Source organism: Ictidomys tridecemlineatus, chromosome X (assembly GCF_052094955.1).
Source record: "Ictidomys tridecemlineatus isolate mIctTri1 chromosome X, mIctTri1.hap1, whole genome shotgun sequence".
Classification (NCBI taxonomy): domain Eukaryota; kingdom Metazoa; phylum Chordata; class Mammalia; order Rodentia; family Sciuridae; genus Ictidomys; species Ictidomys tridecemlineatus.
In genome coordinates this window covers 13,083,518-13,103,994 of record NC_135493.1, presented here as the reverse complement: position 1 = coordinate 13,103,994, position 20,477 = coordinate 13,083,518, and the positions used below count along the sequence as shown (strand labels likewise).

At 35.0% G+C, this 20,477-nt stretch overlaps 1 protein-coding gene across 10 annotated transcripts in view; it reads right to left on the bottom strand.

Moving 5' to 3' along the window:
• Atp11c (ATPase phospholipid transporting 11C (ATP11C blood group)) overlaps positions 1–20,477 on the bottom strand; it is a 197,029-nt gene that overhangs the window by 3,083 nt on the left and 173,469 nt on the right. For 4 of the 10 annotated variants that reach the window (XM_078034187.1, XM_021726270.3, XM_040286275.2 and 1 more), the window contains 5 exons: positions 17,225–17,360; positions 14,749–14,814; positions 12,494–12,597; positions 8,431–8,584; positions 2,172–2,276 (listed from right to left, as the gene is read on the bottom strand). In XM_078034187.1, the coding sequence (XP_077890313.1) occupies positions 2,175–2,276; positions 8,431–8,584; positions 12,494–12,597; positions 14,749–14,814; positions 17,225–17,360 (562 nt within the window). In that variant the 3' untranslated portion in view covers positions 2,172–2,174. Of the gene's footprint in view, positions 1–2,171; positions 2,277–2,945; positions 3,037–8,247; positions 8,314–8,430; positions 8,585–12,493; positions 12,598–14,748; positions 14,815–17,224; positions 17,361–20,477 lie in introns of those variants that run through there. The other 6 variants (XR_013431658.1, XM_078034189.1, XM_078034188.1 and 3 more) reach the window with 6 other exon arrangements.

Sequence of the window (20,477 nt, the reverse complement as noted above, 5' to 3'; positions counted from 1 at the left end):
AGATATATTCAGTTTTAGGAGAGTTCCGAGAAAAATTTCTTCCTTTACTGAAGGAAACATGCTTCCTCCCCACCCCAAACTACTTAAGTTATTTTCCATTTTGGTAGATCATGGGCTATCAGTCAATTGACTCTTCTACTTTTCTTATGTATCATCTTTTTAGAAAATGAACCAAAGAAATTTCTGTAAGGAATCTGTAGATTCTATTCTGTGCTTTATACATCATAAAATTCTATAATTAGAATGGAGTATAATGGACAAACTGATCACTGAATGTATTTCAGGTATATTGAGAAATAGAAGTCATATACCTAACTTTGATTTTCCACTCAAACTCAAGCTTTTTCAACCTGAGTAGTGAAGGTCTTAAGGAAAATGCTATTTCTTCCCATTTTGGGATATCAATTCTTGACATGGACATTACAAATCCATTAGAATAGAATATCTTTCATTTCTATTTATGTTCCACATACTTCAGGACCACTACTCGGTATTCAGGCAGCTCTGCAGGGTCATGGTGACTCTAACTAAAATAAGGTTGCCATTCGCATTGAGAGAATATCAAATGAGTCAGCTGGTTCCCTTACAAACCAACTCAGTGGCTTTTTATCAGCCAAATATTTTACTTGGAGGAGAAATAATGTTTCATGAAAATCTATTCCTGGAAGAAATAACTACATTAAAATTAAAACAATTATTAAAAAAAAAAAAACTTTCCTTGGTTCTGTTAGCTATTGTAGGAGTTAAGGCCCTGGAGAAGCCAAAAGCTGTAGCAGTATCTGCTACTCAGCCTAGTGCCCCAACCATAGACCAAACTAAAGAAAGCAATCCAGGGGGATACAAAATTAACTGGAAACAGTACAGCTAAAATGCATCTTACAGTTTAGGACAAAGTAATCTGGGACAAAGGGGTCAAAGACTGTGAAGGTTACTGAGAAACAATTCATCACTGAGGGGAAACATACACGTGAGTCATCACAAAATGGGAAAAAGATGATGAACACAGCAAAAGCAGTCCACTTCCAAAATAACACTGCAGATGTAGACTGTGGTGAACTGCAGGAGGTAAAAGAACCAATGAATTCAATCCATTAGTTTAATTTTCATTCTTTTCCAGAGGGAGGGAGATTTGATAGCTGATGGAAAAAAATGGGCATCTGAAGTAGACTCAATCATTAGCCTCAAAGTGAACTGACCCAGAATCTTATTCATGATGATCATTAATTTTTGTGTGTGTGTATGAAAGATGGCCCTGCTGTAAGCTGTACAGAGTTGTTTCCAATCTGATATTGTAAGGCTCATTCATGAATTACTCTAAATTCCCATAGGTGGATAAAAGACCTCTAAAGATGTGGGTGCCAAAACCCCTGCAGTGGGAAATGTAGAGTGCACATAAAGAAATCACTCTGATTTCAAGGGCTCATCCTATGGTATTTCAATTCCCCCCAAATATATATTTTGGGGTCAATGAAATAATATGGTATAAAATAAATTTACACATTTTTGGAAATATGAACTGTGAGGCATTTTATATCATTAGGCATGCATCCCCCTGAATGGCTAGGAAAGATTTTATCTCTGAGAGTTGAAACATTTAGCTTGAATAAAACTTGACATTAAAAAAGTTATGATTAGAGTAGACTGGTTCATTAACATGTATTTGAGGATCAGACAGTTATAAGGACATTAAGTGTATACCTGCAAACACAGACACAGCACATGAAGGTACAAACACATTTGATTATTTTTACAAAATTCCGAGAAAAACATGCAATGCTAAACTGACTTGATATTATACAGATGCAATTTTGGAATATTTATTTTCAATTTTCAAAATTGTCTTTATAAATCAGAATTATATTTCATAATGATTATCAATAAGCATTTTCACATGATGGAACAACCATGACAACTTTCCACTTACAAATTGAATATATTGTATCACTAATTCAGTTTTGAAATATGTCTAAAATTTTCTTAGGGGGTTTAGCAAATTTAAAATATATATTTCCTATATTCCAAGTAATGCATCTTTATATTTTTGCAAAGAATAGTATAAAGTTCACCACACCAACAGCAGAGACAATTTAGAGAGTGATATTTTCATTTTTTCTTTATAATGCTGTTAATCTGTTTCTTTAAAGCCAGCCCACTTGTTTCACACTAGGTACCTGTTACAATATATTAGATTCGTCTGAGAATGTTCGTAAAAGAAGAGGTCTGACTGAAGGTCTGGTGGATAATGAGTCAGATGCCCTTCTACAGCTCAGATTTCTCTGTAATAGTGAGGCAAAGATACTTAAAGCATTTGAAGATTGGTTAACCTACCTTGTGATAAAAATGTAAAAGAAAAAAATCATTTCCTATAGACTACACTCTTGTGGCCAAAGGTACAAATGATTAATTACACTACGTAGCAAATGAGTAACATTCAAATGAATACATTTAAAGGCCTAAGAAAGTCTTCAACTCATATTGTTTCTTGTGGAAGAAGTAAATAGACATTAGTAGTATGTGGCAAACTTTGGTTTTTGAAATGGTACTGGTAGGTTATATGGTAAGATGAGTCAATATGGTTTGATTAGTAAACCTTACCATCCTTTTGGTGAACACCTCTGAGAGTTGTGCTGGTGCTGGATGTCAAAGAGAAATTTGTGCAAAACATTCCTGTCCTGGTGAAAATACTAGCTTCTACATGCTATGGCTACTACTGTATACCCTGGATCAATGAAACTGTAGATTATAGTCAAAGCTTTTGAAGATTACTTCCTCTTTAGTGAGACAATTTGGAAGGTGAACAAATGATTTTAAAAAATGACAAAATACCGAGTATCAATAGAAGATATAAAAATGAGTCATGAGAAGTAATTTTTCATAAAGAATCAGAAAATGATGTCAGGCAAATGAGAATGCAAGCAAGTTGGTACATTAAGAAAGGAAATCACCTTATTCACTCCAAGAGAAACTGTGATTGCTGGAAGTTTGAGAAAGCATGAAGATAGTAGATGTTCCTGAGGAAGGGAGGCGTTTCGTTACCTTGTTCACAATTGCACAAAAGGTGGAAAATTGCAGTAGAAAAGAGAGAAATGCAGAAACCAAGGGAAAAAAAAAAGAAAAGAAAAGTAAATATTCTCTTAGATGTAAGACATTTTAAAAGAAACCTTGAGAATTGGAAGCAGAAATGACATGTTAGTTTTGAAGACGTTACTTCCTGAAGTAAAAGTAGAGTTAGAGTTAAGATTAATCTATTATATGTGCCAGCCACTATTTATCTATGTACCAATTTTAAATTATTTTGTTAATGGGAAGGTATTATTTTAAATAAAATATTCTAAAATGTTTTTCATTAAAATAAGGCTTATCTTTAATCATAATTCACTACCCTACATTTGTTCAAAGTTCATTGGTCACAGAGCTATGTCCAGGGTCCATCCTCAATTATCAATCTACCTTGAAGTTACTCTCACCCCTATCCAACTGCACAGATACATTATGAATGGACTGATTGCCCTTGGACAGCTGCAAGTCAAAAACCTCACCACAACTAACATAATGGGAAAACATTTGGTGGTACCATCGTCTCAACTCCCTTGAACTTCCTTTGTTTTAACATAATTTTATTGGTTTCCCCATTTTTCCTTACAGAGATCTCTTTAGAAAGGTAGGTTAAATTTTACCTAGGTGAGATGTTTCCGTCAAAACCCAGAAGTTCAAAATTAATAAACTATCTAGAAAAATCTAATAGGTTATTTTTTTCCTTCTAATTTTGTTTCTGAAATTATAAGGAAATATACAGACTTGGTTTTGGCTTTGCCCAAACAAAACAGAAGATGAGTGGTCAGCTATGAGGATAAGTTGAACAACTGTACTGATCAAGATTATCCATAATATCTTCTTAGTGACTAAGGAAAATAGGCTTAGGAAAAGATACCAGCTCAAGTAAAATATGTATCAGACAGAATCTAATGAGTAAAATTTTAAAGACAAATGCTTCCATTTACTCTGTTTTGACACAATTACACTTTTTCCTGTTCATATTTTACCTTAAATAAAGAAAGGTAGTCATATATCAGTAACATGCAAATCACCAACTGATAAAACTAGAGAAAAAAACATTTTTAGGTTCCAAGAAAAAAAATTTTAATTTCTTTTATATTCTATTTTGTGGGCAAAAACCTTGCAGCAAAATTAACATGATACCAAGTCCCCCATCAATGTGTTTAACATGTATAAGTCTATTTAAGATCGAAACTTAAGCACACTTCGTGTGCTTAAAAACTTGCATCCAACTATGAAAGACAAAAGTATTCTGGAAAATCACAGCCTTTGAGATAGAAGACCCTGCTTTTCTCCTTTGCTAGCAAAGCAATAAACCATCTTTTCCCTGTTTCTCAATTTTAAAAAAGTATTCTGTGAAGCAGAATTTTAGGAGTTTAATATATTAGGTGTTAAGGTTAATTTATAAGAGGAAAAAGGAACTATGAAAGTACAGGAAACAGTAGAAAGCATGAAAAGAGTATCTAAAGCAACTGGTAGTAGGGTGCGATAAGGATGACAGGAGATAATGAGCTGAAACAGTATGAAATTTCCACATTTCTTTGCAGTCTTCTAGAGACCTTTCACACCAGCTCAATTAGCAGCATGTCAAAGAGGCCAATGGATAAAGGCCCATCTTAACAGCCACAACATTAGGATTCAATTTCATTATTACCATTATTATTAAAATGATAAATTGTATTCTCTAATATTTCCAAAGTGCTTTCTTGGGGAATTTTGTTCAGAAAGCTGACATTCTTGTTTTCCTGTGTTCTACTCAGAAAGAGCTCACTACACAATGAAATATTTCTTCCTATTTGTGCAGACGTCCCATGTTAGGCATGGTTATGTTCCTAGATCCATTCCCATTTGACCATTCTTCCCATGTTTGGCAGGCAAAGTCAATCCTCTTTCTTCTGGCTGTAGTGGTTTACATGAGAACACATTAAATAAGGATGTGTGGAAATATCAAGTGATATTGGCTAGAAGGTCCAGGTGTATTTCAATAATTTACAGATAGGCAATGACTATGGTTACTTAGAACAACTTTGTGAAATACCAAAAATCCTTAACTTTAAACTACCTTTGAAGTGTTATCTTGCTGTTTCACTGTTCAAAGCTCAATGGTAGTTCCATCATACAGTCAGTAGCAGTACGGTTATGCAGCTTTGTCACTTTATATGCTAAAGCTCTATGGTTCTTAAAAATGGGATTTTGGGACAAAAATTAACCTCCCTGCTGAAACTTCAGCTGAAGGTTATGTCCTGAACTATAATCCTTGGGTTAGCTACTTTTGAAGATATAATTCTTTTTTAAAAAATATTTATTTTTCAGTTTTCGGTGGACACAACATCTTTATTTTTTATTTTTATGTGGTGCTGAGGATCGAACCCATTGCCCCGTGCATGCCAGGTGAGTGCATTACCGCTTGAGCCACATCCCCAGCCCAAAGATATAATTCTTTATAATGCAAACATCATGACAGATCTTGGCAGTGCTGGAGGCTGCCATTTTTTTATGGAGGCTTCAAAACTTGAATAACTCAAGTTTTGTTATAAAAAGTCATATAATTGATTCTCCTATTCTGTTTTATACCTGCTTCCTGAAAAGAGTTCAATAAGAATGTCCTTTATAACTTGACTAGAGTGACAGCCTTGTTTGATTCATTCCAGAATTACAAGCATCTACTACAGGAGCTAACTCACAGTGGGCCCTCAGGCAATGTATGCTGAATTGAATGGAATTCAACATAAGGCTTATTCTATAATTGTTATAAATGGCTTAGCCTCTTTCTCAAATGCCATAGAGACATTTTCACTATTCATTTCTAAGTCCCATTTTTAAAGCACTGCCAAGAGCCACATGTGGATAGCTTTGGTACCCCAATTTCCATAAGTATTTCTGGATGTTTACCCAGGATGCCTAATGATTGAAGTCAGGATATGAAGAAGAACCAGTATAAGAGAATCATTTGCCTCCCTTTAAAATGGAGCCAATGCCTTAGCAAGGAATACTGAACAAAGTAGGAAGCCCCTCAAAAATGTTAGACTCTTGATCACTAAGCATAAAGACTAATACATTTCAGGGAAAGTAAGATACCCATTTTCCTTTATTTAGAAGTTGGCCTCTCCTTTTTTGATATGGTCAAACAGGGCATTATGCAAACAGATTTGACTTATCAGAATCTCTGTGGCTGCCATGATTCAGTTGGCCTTTATGCATTCATAGGCAATACAATGCTCTTGCATTTTCTCATGAAAAAAGAGGCAGCACTGCTGAGTGCCCACAACTATCTTGCCTCATACGCAACTCTCAAAATCCCACAGAGTCTGAAAAACCATTTAGCCTTTCAGACATAGGATATAAAGAGAGATGTTCATCAGTAGGTGGTTCAACAAATGTTGATTCGTTCAGTGAGCATATGAATGAGTGAATGAATGAATGAATGAATGAATGAATGAATGAAAATTTCCTGGTTCTTCTAACACATTAGCATGCCAAGCTATAGCACAGATACTAGAATTCCTCCGATCATGGATATAACCCATGGTAAATTTGATCTTAAATCCTTGGCAACATTGTATGTTGCTAAATAAAAAGGGCTGCAGCAGTCCCAGAATTTCATACTTTCAACAGAAGCTTGGAATCTGCTGTTTGCATGGAAAGAAACTGCTCTAAGTCTTTATCTGTGATTTCTTAGTAGCATCCCTCCAATGGCCTGTATAGATATCACCTCCAGCCAGTGTCTACTTTTTTAAAAAAGAAGACCTAAGTAAGAGGATAAGATGACATGTTAAAAATTTTTGATTTCAGAGATTTTGTATCATCTTTAGAACATGAAGCTGGATGTGAGCCGTTATTTAACATAGGTCCATTATCCCAAATAAGAAAAACTTCTAGAAGTACCCCCAAAAGTATATTATCAAATAAGGATAATGAAAGAGCAACTCAGAGATCCTCCTTTACAAATTCTTCATTATACAAATAGGCACTAAACCATTACTGAATTTTTTATTTGGCTTCATGCAAATTGCCACTTACACCAGTCTGGGAGGAACCTGTTGTATTGATCTGTTCAACTGATATTAAGGTATAATCAGATAATGAGAAAACCACTTTTCCATCCTAAAACTAAAAGCCAGGCTGGAGGGAGTTAGCTAGAGGGCTACTAGAAGGATTAAAGAGTGAACTAACATAGTCTTATATAGACTAACATTACTGTGTCCAGTTTCAACCTATAAGGCATACAAAATGAGGGAGTTCAGGGCAATTCTGACCATTGAACTATACAGACTGGCCTTAAATAGAATCAGTGTAGATTACGCCACTGACAGTTCCCTTTTAACTGGGGCTGACACTGACTTGTTACATGAAGTTCCTCTTTTGTACTTCTAACCAATGAAGATTTTCCCACTGTATTAATTTTAGATCTTCATGTCTACCTAATGTCAACCACTTGATTCTATCAACAACAACAATAATGCTCCATGATCTATCAGTTTCGTGGCCTGGTTGGCAAATTTGATCAAATACCTTAGGCAGTAATAGCTTAGAATATTTCCTGAAAATACTGTGTTGAGGAGCTATAAGACCTAGGTGATGTCAACATAACAGAAACAGGGTTTTATTATAGCAAAGCTAGCATTGGCAGAAATATGACATATTTGGTCAAAATCTACCAGAGGATTTATTTGCTAGGCTAATTTATCCTTTTCACCTTAAAGGCTTTTTAAAAAAATGTTCAAAAGATATCAGATAATGTGACAGAAGAAAATAATTTCTCATTCCCAATAGGAAATTTGCAATTTAATAGGAAAAAAACACTCATAAAACAATCTTGAATTTTTATAAGTGTGTTTGGAAGGATAAGGATATAGAAACCATATCCAGGGAATTTTCTTTGGTTTTAGTATACTGCTGGAAAGACAGGGCTAGAAGCAACACAGAGATTAAGCAGCACTATAATTAAAGGAAGGGGAAAGGTTTAAAAGAGGCAAATTGGGATTATCAACTTAAAAAATCTGCAAACAACCCACAGGGAAATTTCTAAAGTTAAAGCTGAAATGTTGGTGTGGAAATTCCTGGTGGGAAAATTCTGGGATAAATAAAAATGAAACCATGTTTTCCTTTTTAAATTCCATATGGAGCATATGAGATACTCCATATGGATTGCTAAAGGTCACATAGAACACTATTAAGGAATCTACTTACCACCTGCATTGGATAACGAAGTTTTTACTATACTTTTTATGCAGAAGAGGAAATTAAGTGATGAACCTGCAAGGAGGGGTTTAACATGCTGTAACTAATGCAATTCTCTAAATACAGTTTTTAGTTCATGGCAGATATTGAAGCCCCTTCCAAAAATTAGGTTAAATTTTAAACAGTTCTTACCCTGGCACTTCTTCTTTTTACATTCTTTAATACTATCAGGAGAATCTCAGGGAAAAGGCTGATAAATATTAGAAGAATTATGGCCAGCCATGTGGATACAGAAGATAGCATTTGAGCAAATACGAAATACATTCTCTGTTGTTTGAGAAAAGGCCTGGAGTGGAAAGAAAATACATAATGGAAAAACAAATGAGTTTCTGTCAAGTGAAAACAGAAGTTTAATTGAAACTGTCTTTTGTATTTAAAAGATATCTTCCTTATACACATTAATAAAAGAAATTTCTCTAGAATGTCCCCAAAGTGGTAAACATATTTCATTTACCAAATGTTTAGAAAGAAAAGGAATGAGAATCAAAGGGGAAAAATAATAAAATTCATCTGACTTGAAAACAATCAGGCAATCAACTATAAAGCTGCCAACTGGTGAATATTTATGTGCATTAGAAAATGCTTGAGCTTCAAAAATATTCAAGAGAAATGATGGTTAATTTTTATCCTAACAGGCATTTTATTTCCTCAGCTGTCTTATTAATATGAGAATGCATTTATGTTCCTCATTTAGTGCTCTAAAAAAGACATTTAAAAGACATTTTTATACCACTCCCCTTGAAAATCCTATGTAAATACAAAAAGGATTGTAAAGCTTACAGTCTCTCACAAATGAGAGTAATCTGTCATTATCATCTGCAAATGTACATTGGGCAAAAGGTTTCTAGACAGTAAAACACCACTAATAGGTCAGTAAGCCTTGAAATCCAGAAATCCAGAGGACCCCTCATTCTGAAGTTAGACTTCATTCCAATTCATTCACTGAACTGTTAAGTGGCCATTGAGAAGCCCGGTCTCCCTTCTCCTGTCTAGAGCTGAGCCATAGAAAACCTCAACAGGCTAACTTAATTTTGTTCTAATTTGAGGGGGAGGAAGAGGCTGCTTAAGATCAGAATGTACATCATATACTATCTTCGGATTAGGAGCTCTAGGTAGATAACCAGTTGGTCCCATTTACTAGATCACAGATTATATACCATATGTGCTGAAGGTAAATTGGTTTCTTATTTAAAAACTTACAATTGTGCTCCCTTATACATCACAATAGAAATCAAGCTTGTGGCTCTACATATATAAGGACTAGATTGTGGAATAAAAGTTGGTAGATTAGTGAGGTAGAGAAATTCCTGAGGCCTAAATAGGCCTAAGAGGCTAAACAGGCTTTCTAGGAAAATTCTATCATACAGAAAAAAGACTGTTGCAAAACACCACCCTACTCTTAATTCTACAAAGTGGCCTGAATTAAAATTTTAGGTAATTAAGTGAGCCATACCAAAGGTCCAACAGACAAGTAAGAGCTAGCCATAGGGTGTTCCTTTGCAACATACCCCCAATACTCTAATTAATATCTCTAGATTTTTTTTTCCTACTTTGATGTCATCTGTGGGGCTTTGCAGGAAGGATTGGATTTGGGGTTCAGAAATCATCATTCTCACTGCATAACCCCAAAGAGGGTATCTCAGTGCTTCAGGGTAAAACATGTCCAGGGACATTAACCGCAATTAACATTCAGCTGAAATTTTGCATAATTTCATACAGTAGCATAATATGGCTAGCTCTGTTAAAAGGACAGCATTGCAGGCAACAAAATATAGATTTGTTCCTCCTTTATTCATGGGGAAGAAATCTTAAGACCCCTCTGTAGATGCCAGAAGCCACAGATACTACCAAACTCTCTCTTTCTACATATTATTTTTTCCTAGAATGAATGCCTATGATTAAGTTTAATGTATAAAGTAGGCACAGTAAAAGATTAACAATAATAAAATAAAATAATCATAACAATATACTGTAATAAAAGTGCCAGTATCATTATTCTTGTGTTTTGGGGTCATTATTAAATAAGTAAGGGTTACTTGAATACAAGCATTATGATACCATGAGAGCTGATAGAATAAGTGAGATGGCTACTAAGTGAATAATGGGCAGGCAGGTGGTATATACAGCCTGGATACACTGGAAACTCATGTATTTGACAGAATGGAGCTGGGTGGCATGAGACTTCATCATATTACTCTGAACAGTGTTCAATTTAAAACTTATGATATTTATTTTTAGAGTTTTCCATTTATGATTTTTGAGCTGTGGTTGACCATAGAAAAACTGAAACCTCAAAAAGTAAACCTGTAGCTGGGAGCCAAGGTGCATGCCTATAATCCTAGTGGCTGAGGAGGCTGAGGCAGGACGATCATGAGTTCAGAGCCAACCTCAGTAACAGCGAGGTGCTAAGAAAGTCAGTAAGACTCTGTCTCTAAATAAAATACAGAATAAGGCTGGGGATGTGACTCAGTGGTCGAGTGCCCCTGAGTTCAATCCCTAATACCAGGAAAAAACAAAAGTAAACCTGTGGATTAGGAAGAACTACTGTATTTAATTTTTATTAAGTATCACTAATGATTAAATAGGTATGACAATGTCTTAATCACTTAACTGATTTACTTTAATCAATAAGGAATAGTCTGGGGAAAGGATTCAAAACTTGTTAAGGTTGCTAGAAACATTTAATCTTGTGGAAATTTTGCATAATTTTCAGATGTTGATTATACAATTCATAGAATTATGATACTCTAGGCAGATGTACAATTGCATATTGCCTTTGCTTAATCAGCTTTGATTCATTTGTATATTAAAGAAAATAGACTTTCTTCAGTTTTGATGCTCTCAATCATTACCTATAGAGGTGCCAAATATATATACTTTCTGAAGCTTATACTTTCTTAAGTGATTAGGTTGTTCATATTTTCATTTCTTAAGGCTTTTATAAGAAAAGCTTTTCAAAACAGAGTTTAATTAATCCTCAAGGAATATAAACATAGTCTTCACATCTCTGTGATAAAAATGTTTTATATGTATATAAGATTTTGCACAAAGCTGTCAAAATATGTAATCTTGGAATCTCATCCCATGACTTACTCCAGCTTTGTTCCTTGTTGCTGGCATCCTTATCAGAAGAAGCCATTGATTAATGAAAACAAATTTGATATTTAAAAAACAAAATATGGGCCTTGGGGAGTAAGGAATGGAGATATAAATACAACTTATTTTCATTCCTATCCCTCCCCTTATCACAAGTTATGGGTCTATCACTAGACTCATCTGAGGTAGGATACACTCTATTTATCTCTGTCCTATAGAGTACTAAGCACAAAATGGATTCTGAATAAACACACCTTCTGAACTAGGATGAAATAAATGAATTCTGAGGCTAAGCTGTAGAGTCTGCCTACCCCAATCCCAAAATAGTGAGATGATGATTAAGATAAAACTGAGTATTAAGTGGAATACCCTTGAGCACATATGTTGTGACATGAATGACAGGTATAGAGTCAGCACTCATATCTATGGGTTCTGAATCTGGCTTCAAACAACTTTGGATCAAAAATATCTGAAAAATAATGTTTGTCTATACTGAACATATGCAGACTTTTTCCTGAAATTCCCTAAACCATATAGTCTAACAACTATTTACATAGCATTTTCACATAATTAGGTACTATAAGTCATCTAGAGATGATATAAAGTATATAGGAAGAGATAAATAGGATATATGCAAATACTGTGCTATTTTAAATATATAAGGGACTTGAGCATCTGAGGATTTTTGTATACACAGGGAGATCCTGGAACCAAACCTCCACAGATACTGAGGGACAACTATACACTTTAAAGAGAAAATAGGGTCCAGATGGATTAACAATATATAAAGCCAAATTATCAGGCAGAAAATTCAGAGGATTTCTACTGGAGATCACATGGGAGGTCTTGGTAGAAATTAGTTTCACTTCAAAGATTTGGACAGGGGCTACCAAAGGGAAGTCCTTTTTGAGTAACTATGTACTCCACAGACTTGTATTTGAAATTTTACCTGAAATTAGTAGCATTACAAACTGTACCTCTATTCCATTAATATTAAAGACTTGCTATCATATATAATCAAAACTTTAATAAAAGTATAATGTTTACATAATATACATATAGTTATTTATATACTGCTCACAGTTGTATAGCGGCTTACCAAATAATTCCTCCCCAGAAGAATGAGAAAAATACATAAAAGGCTAAAGAACCCCAAATCACAAAGTGATTTATCCATGTCCAGAATCGAGTATCCAAGGCGAGCTGAAAAGATGGAGCACAAGGGATTTTTATGATGAGTACAAATTATACCAGGCAATAAACAATGATATCTGATAACCTGCACACAATATGACAGCTATGACAAAATGTAGCTTTGGCTAGAGATTCAAGAGAAAGTTAAACTAAAAGAATAGAATGCAAGCCTTTCAAAGAACTAAGGTGAGACAGTTGGACACTATACTAACACCTCTCAATTCTACACTGTGAGCACAGAAGTGTGGGTCAAGTCATATAGCTAGTAGGTGTGGGGCTGCAGATGCCTCAGAATTGTGCAATGGGTGAGAAATAAAGTAATGGTAGTATCCAGGAAGCTGGAGCCCCAAGTCTTCAGGTAGCAGTGGTAAGGGAAATTAATGAGAAAAGGAGGCCTAGTTGGTAGAGACAGGTATGCTATAAAGCAACAGGAGTGAGAAGGGGCTGCTAGGAAGGGGAGACATATTATATAAGGAGTCGTGAAAGCTCAAACAACAGAGTTGTCATTAAATATAAAGACAACTAGCTGTATGCATTTTATATCATGTAGCAATGGATCATGGGCCTGATTATATTGCATGCCTTTCCAATTGTAAAACCTGTATCTATTCCATTAAATTAACAGAATGTTCAGTTGCTTTGGATTTTAATTTCTTCATGTTTTTGTGAGGAATGATTGTTTTCAGATTGTAGTATCTAAGGTTTTCAAATATGATCTAAAAACAAAGTATGTTCTGGTCTGCTTGCTTAAAACTTCTGGTTCATATATCCAGAGCATTTATTTCTTGTAGAGGAGGTGGTGTTTCCACTTTGTTACTTGCTGTGACACCATGGCCCTCATCCCTCTGTTACTGTTTCTTGATTGTACACAGGATGTTGATAACATTGTTAAGGCAGTCTCATCTTGAATTCCTACCCTTTCACTCTGCTAGAGAGAATGTCACAATAGTATTCATCCAAAGGAAGAGGAAACGGATATCTTTTGAGTTACACATGAAAGATGCTGCAGTAAGGTTGACTTTAACTATGAAGGGTGCTGGGAAGCCCTGAGGCCATATTCAAGGTGGGGGGGGTTGATTTAAAATCATGATCCTGAGAAGCATAACAACAAATAACAACCAATATTTGTTAAAATGAGCACATTCAATGTGCCAGATGTCATTCTAAATGCTTTAAATGCATTTATTAGTTGACTCCTAAGAAAGGAAGGTGCTACTTTTGACTCCATTTTACAGAAGAGGACACTGAAGCACAGTAGTGAAGTTACTTGTCCAAGGACACAAAGCTATTAAGCAGCCAAACTGAGATAAATTTTAACATTTCCTTTTAAAGTCAACAATCTGAAAGAAGTGATAAGCAATGTAAACATGTTAGCTATATTAGGTATGAAAAATGAACCAGGATAAAAATTTAGACAAAATGACTAGAGAGGTCCTATGACAATTATACTTCTCGATGTTGGTTCTGACCACTGGACATGTTCACTTTAAGGTATTTGTTCTTGGACCCTATATAAGGTGTTTATTATTAGAATGATCAAAATAACTTAATTAAGTGTTCAACTATAACAGAGTTCCTACTCACAAGCTTCATGGTTGCATGTAAATACCAATGATTTTGCCAAAATTAACCTTCTGATATGTAATCTTATCTGCTATCTGCTATATGTATTTATGCACTTTTATCACTAACATGGATAAATTTCAGTGGTGAATACGTTTTGTAAAATTTCTTTACTACCAAACCCTTTTTATACATACCATGCTCATGGACACCTATTTAAGTGTTTTAAATATTCAAATTCTTCTTAGGCCAGGGGCTCTTAAACAAAAGTCTCAAATACTTAACATAAAAATATACACACATACACTCAGAAAATCACAGCCTGTTTATATGACACTAATCATAATGTCTTAAAAACAGCAATTAAGAAACAGATTTTCAACATAAAACAAAATATAGAGGATAGATAATACACTAGAAAAATGGATGACAAATATATAGAAATGCCCAAATCCTCAGCATCATGTATTTTTTAGTAAGCATTCAAAAGGCTGAATAACAAGCAGCAACAAAAATAAAGATCAGGAAACAAAACTGATATTAGAATTAGACCAGACCTTATTGGTCTCAATGTACTTGAATAAATAAAAATCTAACCTTCAGAGTTACAGTGAATACTAAGACTGTAAAGACAATAGTCCCAAAAGTCCAGTTTCCGTATACCTGAAAAACATTAAATAATTATATTTACTATAAATATACAAGCCTGTTTTAAAAAATTAAAAAAGTCAACTTTAATCCTGCATGTATCTGACACAGATTTTTATATGAATTTTGTTTAAGAAAACAACTCGTCAATAAGATCAAGTCACAATGCTGGATTTTCTTGTGCCCTAAATTTTCATGAACAGGTATAACACACCTGTGGCTGTTAGGGTTTATTTCCATTATTCCATGCAGCATGAAACATGGAACTCACTGGTTTGATAAAGACGAGAGAGAGAGAGAGAGAGAGAGAGAGAGAGAGAGAGAGAGAACCTATTCCATTAACAGTAATATCCATCAAAACAAGTCATTTAGATGACTTATATCTCTAAAGAGTTTGATATCAGCCTTTCTTATCTCTAAAGAGTTTAATATTGGCCTTTCTTATAATATCACTAAAGTTCTCACATTAGCAATAATTTGCAGACAAATGGACTCACATTTTTTTAAATTAGTAATTTTTTGGCTATAAATACTAGAGCTGTCAGCATATGCACATTAAAGAAAAGCAAATACCACGTATAAATCCAAACGATGGCAATGAATGGCACATATGCTTACCAAATGCTGTCAAGATCTGAATGCATAACATTAAAACAGAAAATGAGATGTAAAAGGTTTTTAAAAAAATAAAAACAAAACCTTAAGGTTAATTGAAGCAAAAAATGGATTCAATCAAATCATACATGGATGTTAATGTTTAGTTGCTGATAGCAGGTCTTACCATTATTGTAATTTTAACAAACACTTAGAAGGATGGTAACATATACAGTAAAACCGTATTACATTGGACTTTGTGAACTCAAAATGGATAATGAATCAGAAAGAGGCTGAGTTGATGCTTCTTGTGTCACTGCTCAGAAAATTTTCTGGGCAAATGAATCGTGTCAACAGGCCTGGAGAGTGGAAAGTATGTGCCTAATTTGGAGCAAATTCTTTTTTTGGTGGGGGTGAGGGGAGAATACTGGGGATGAACTCAGGGGTGCTTACTACTGAGCTACATACCTAGCCCTTTATATTATTATTTGTTCTAAAAATGAGACAGGGTTGCTGAGGCTGGTTTCGATCTTCCTGCCTTAGCCTCCCAAGCCACTGGGATTATAGGCATGTACCACTGTGTCCAGTGGGAGTAAATTCTTCTTAAGCAGTAGTCATCTATATGTAAATTATGTGCCAAAGAAAAGTGAAAGTCACAGAATCAGTTGTAAAGCTGAAGGGACCTGAGAAATCACAAAACTGATTTATTCTTATTGACGGACAAAGTTTATTTGGAAAGCTTTAACTTTACTAAGATTTAGCAGGACACTTTCCTTGGCATTTCCCCAACAATTACTTTAGAATTAATAATTTTCATGGATTCATACTAAATTGATTTCTGCTAGTCTAAACTAGAGAGGATTTGCCTAATTTCAAAGTATGATACAAATTCACTGAGTCCATCACTTTTGCAATAGATGTTAATTGTGTAGGTTCCAGACACACTTATTATACTCTGTAAATTATTTTTGAACCTTACCTTTTGCTTTGCATTATGATTATAAAGAATGACCAAAAGGGGCTGGGGTTGTGGTTCAGTGGTAGAGCTCTCGCCTAGCATATGCAAGGAGCTGGGTTTTATCCTCAGCACCACATAAAAATAAATAAATAAAATAGAGGTATTGTGTACAACTACAACAACAACAACAACAAAATGACCATAAAAGAGGAATACCAAAATGGGAAAGAAGAACATAGTGAAAGCAGCATGCAAGGCAGTATGCTCAGTTTCCCTCTCTGTAGCTGCCATGAAAAAAGCATCCTCTGCCCCCCATAAGTAATTCTCTCCTAGAGTAAAGCCAGGGCAAAATCATTCTAATGCAGCTGCTGACTTATTTAGTCATTTGTGAGGAAGGCACTGGAAGGACCAGTGTAGCCTTTCTAGGAGAACACTAGGCTCCCAATTAGAAGGAAAGAAAGAAAAGAACTCTCTTTCTTCACTGCTTGGTGCAACACTCCATAGATATTGCAGCTATTCCTTCAAATCCAAACTGGGAAGGCCACAAGTGGGGCTTTGTTTTAAAACCTTTCTCATATCAAAGTGCAGGGGTCTAAAGTCTGAAGTTCTAAGAACTCTGTTTACCTAACAAAAATCATAGCCAAGTTAAGCTTCTAGAGGGTTTGTACATAAGCTCTCTAGTTAGCACAAAAAGTGATTTCTTATTGTAACACTTCCATTACTTTAAAGACATTGTGAAAATAAATATTGTATTTTGAGAAAAATAGTTTTCAAAATGATTATAGCAAGAGTATAAAGACAGCACCAATGCCTAAGGAAAACAGAAAAGCCATGCTTATAATACTTAAAGATGTAATGACATTTCTTTTTTACCTTTCCATTATCTTCTAGGGATGCAGTCTGAAAAAGAAAGTAAGTCCCAAAGAAGAACACTGTCCCTTCAAAGGCAGCCAGAAATGTCCAATACAAGAAGGGGACCAACTGTAGCATAGCATTACCAGAAATTTTCCTATTGAGAAATGGGGGAAAAAAACAGGTTAATTAATCTCTGTAGGTTGTTTGTTTACAGATGAAGTGAAACACCAAAGGTGGGCACAGGATTTGATCCTTTTATAATGAAGAGAGCTACTCCAATGGATTAGAAGTTTTTTGGTAAACACCCAGACTAAGCTGAAGGTTGATCTTCATGTAATCACTACGTGACAACTAAACACTACAGTAAACTGTCAAAGTACTTTTAAATTTCTGGCTGCCAACAACAATAACATCATCAACAATAATTACCTCACATTTAATGATTTATTTATTATATGCTAAGAACTGGGTTAAATGTTTACATACATATTAACTATTTTTATCCACATAAAAAAAGGGGGGCTGGGGTTGTGGCTCAGTGGTAGAGCACTTGCATAGCATGTGTAAGGCACTGGGTTTGATCCTCAGCACCCATATAAGTAAATAAAATAAAGGTCCATCAACAACTAATTAAAAAAAAAACTATGTGAGATAGGTATTATTATTATTATTTCCATTTGTAAACAATAAGGAGCCTCAGAAAGGTGTAACATAATGGTTCCTAAACTTTGATATAAAACTTATAATCACCTAGGGATCTTTAAAAGATACTGAAAGTAAAATACTGCATATTCTCATTCATTTGTGAAAGGCAAATGAATGAGAACTATAGTAGAGATCATGAGAGAATAGAAAAGGTTGGGGGAAGGAGGAGAGTGAGAGGATAGATAACGGGTTCAAAAACAGAGGGGGAGAAGTAATTCTTATGTCCACAACACAGTATGGTAACTAAGTCCGAATTAATTAGCTGTTTCACAATAAGTAGAGGAGAAAAGTCTGAAGGGCCCCAGAACAGAGAAATGAAAACATTTGAGGAGAGGGAAATGCTAATTACCTGATTTGATCATTATACATTTTATATATATGGATTATAATAACCCCATAAATAATTACAAATACATGTCCATTTGAAAATAAACACTAATGCCTGGCTCCCATTCTCATTATGATTATTTATTTATTTATTTATTTTTGCAGTACTGGGCATCCTGTCTCTAGGATTTCACTGCTGAGCTATATCCCCAGCCCTTTTTATCTTTTATTTTGAGAAAGGGTCTTGCTAAATTGCCAGGATGGCCTTGAACTTGTGATCCTCTGCCTCAGCCCCTGGAGTCACTGGGATTATAGGCATGTACCATCATACTTGGCTTTATTCTTATTTTGAGACAGGGTCTTACTAAATTGCCCAGACTGGCCTTGAATTTGTAATCTTGGTGCTCTCAACCTACCAAATGGCTGGGATTATCAAGCATGCACCACTGCGCCCAACTTTCATTCTGATTTAATTGGCATGATCTTGACCACCAGGATCTTTTTAAAGCTCTCAAAGTAATTCTATTTTATTTTATTTTTGGTAACTCTGGGGATCAAACCCAGGACCTTGTATATGCGAGGCAAATGTTCTACCACTGAACTACATCCCTAGCCCTCCCAAATTAATTCTGATGTGCAGTAGAATCTGGGAATCATTAGTAGGAGCAAGCTAAAGTTCACTCAGTAAGAAACAGAGCTATATATATATTGTCATGATCTTAACTGTTACTAAGCTTTCTAACTACAGTTGTTAAAATGTTTCTTTTAATCAATTTTCTTCCTTGAAATTTAATCCTTAAATCTTAGTTTTCCATCAAGTAAAATAACATGTTTGAAGCTGTATAATGATGTTTTATAAATGGCAGGTGAACAGATCAAAGTTTAAATCTGTCAAGAAAATAGCACATTCTAGTCGGGCATGGTGGTGCATGACTGTAATCCCAGAAGCTTGGAATGCTAAGGAAGGAGGATCATGAGTTCAAAGTTAGCCTCAGCAACCAAGTAAGGCCCAAGCAACTTAGTGAGATCCTGTCTCTAGTCTCTAAATGAAATCTTAAAAAAGTCTGGGGATGTGGTTAAGCGCCCTTGGGTTCAATCTCTAGTACCAAACATACAGAAAAAAAAAAAAAACCAAGCAAGCAAACAAACAAAACACATTCTAGCTGGGTGCACATGTGCACACCTGATAATCCTAGCAACTCAGGAGGCTGAGGCAGGAGAATCTCAAGTTCAAGGCCAGCCTCAGCAACTTAGCAAGAGCCTATTTCAAGAAGAATAATAAAATAGGAAAGGTAGCAGAATACATCAGTCACTAGTATGGCATTATGTAAAAATGTGAATGTGTAACCTATGTGATTCTGCAATCTGTATTTGGGGTAAAAATGGGAGTTCATAACTCACTTGAAACTATTGTTCGAAGTATGATATGTCAAGAGCTTTGTAATGTTGTGAACAACCAATAAAAAAAATTAGGAGTAGAAGTAAATAAAAACAAAACAAAACCTTGAAAAAAAAAGAATAATAATAAAAAAAGTGGAAGGGGCTATTTTCAGTACAAGTCAGAATGTGAAATAATGCAACTTTTACCTATTACATTTTCCAGGTGCATACAGTAATCTGCAATTCTGCAGGTGCTGTTGCCCTAGAAAAATGTCAGGAGAAAGAAGTGGCCACTTCACAAAAACAAGCTCTCCCCACAGCCAGTAGTCATGTTTCCAAAGCAACCAGGAACCATGGGGAAGGGACCTTCCCTAAAGATCCTTACAGGGAGTTCCCAGCAACTAACTGCCAACCAATGTGGCTTTTCATAGTCACTAACTTGACTGAGGCAAAGAGGGCAAAAGCAGGAAATGGTTTCTGTCTTTACAGACCATCTGTGGGAGTTACATTACAAACATTGGGAAAAACAGCAGGGATATCATAATATGTTGGAAAGCTGCAGAAGAAACAAATTACACCTGTTCACTTTTCACAGAAAATTTATGGTTTACTTTTCACAATTTCTCTTAATATGAAAATATCCAATTATGTATTATTTCACATCAAAGTGTTTGGAAATGCCTGAGTCACTAAATCTACAAAGGTGATATGTATACTATGCTATGTAGTACTACCATAAAAATTAAGTGGTTCACTAAAAAGAGCATCACATGCAGATAGACCAGTACTTCATGTTCAAAAAGGAATAATCAGAGTAACTGAACAATCTACAATCCAGTGATAGGTTGAGAGCACTGTT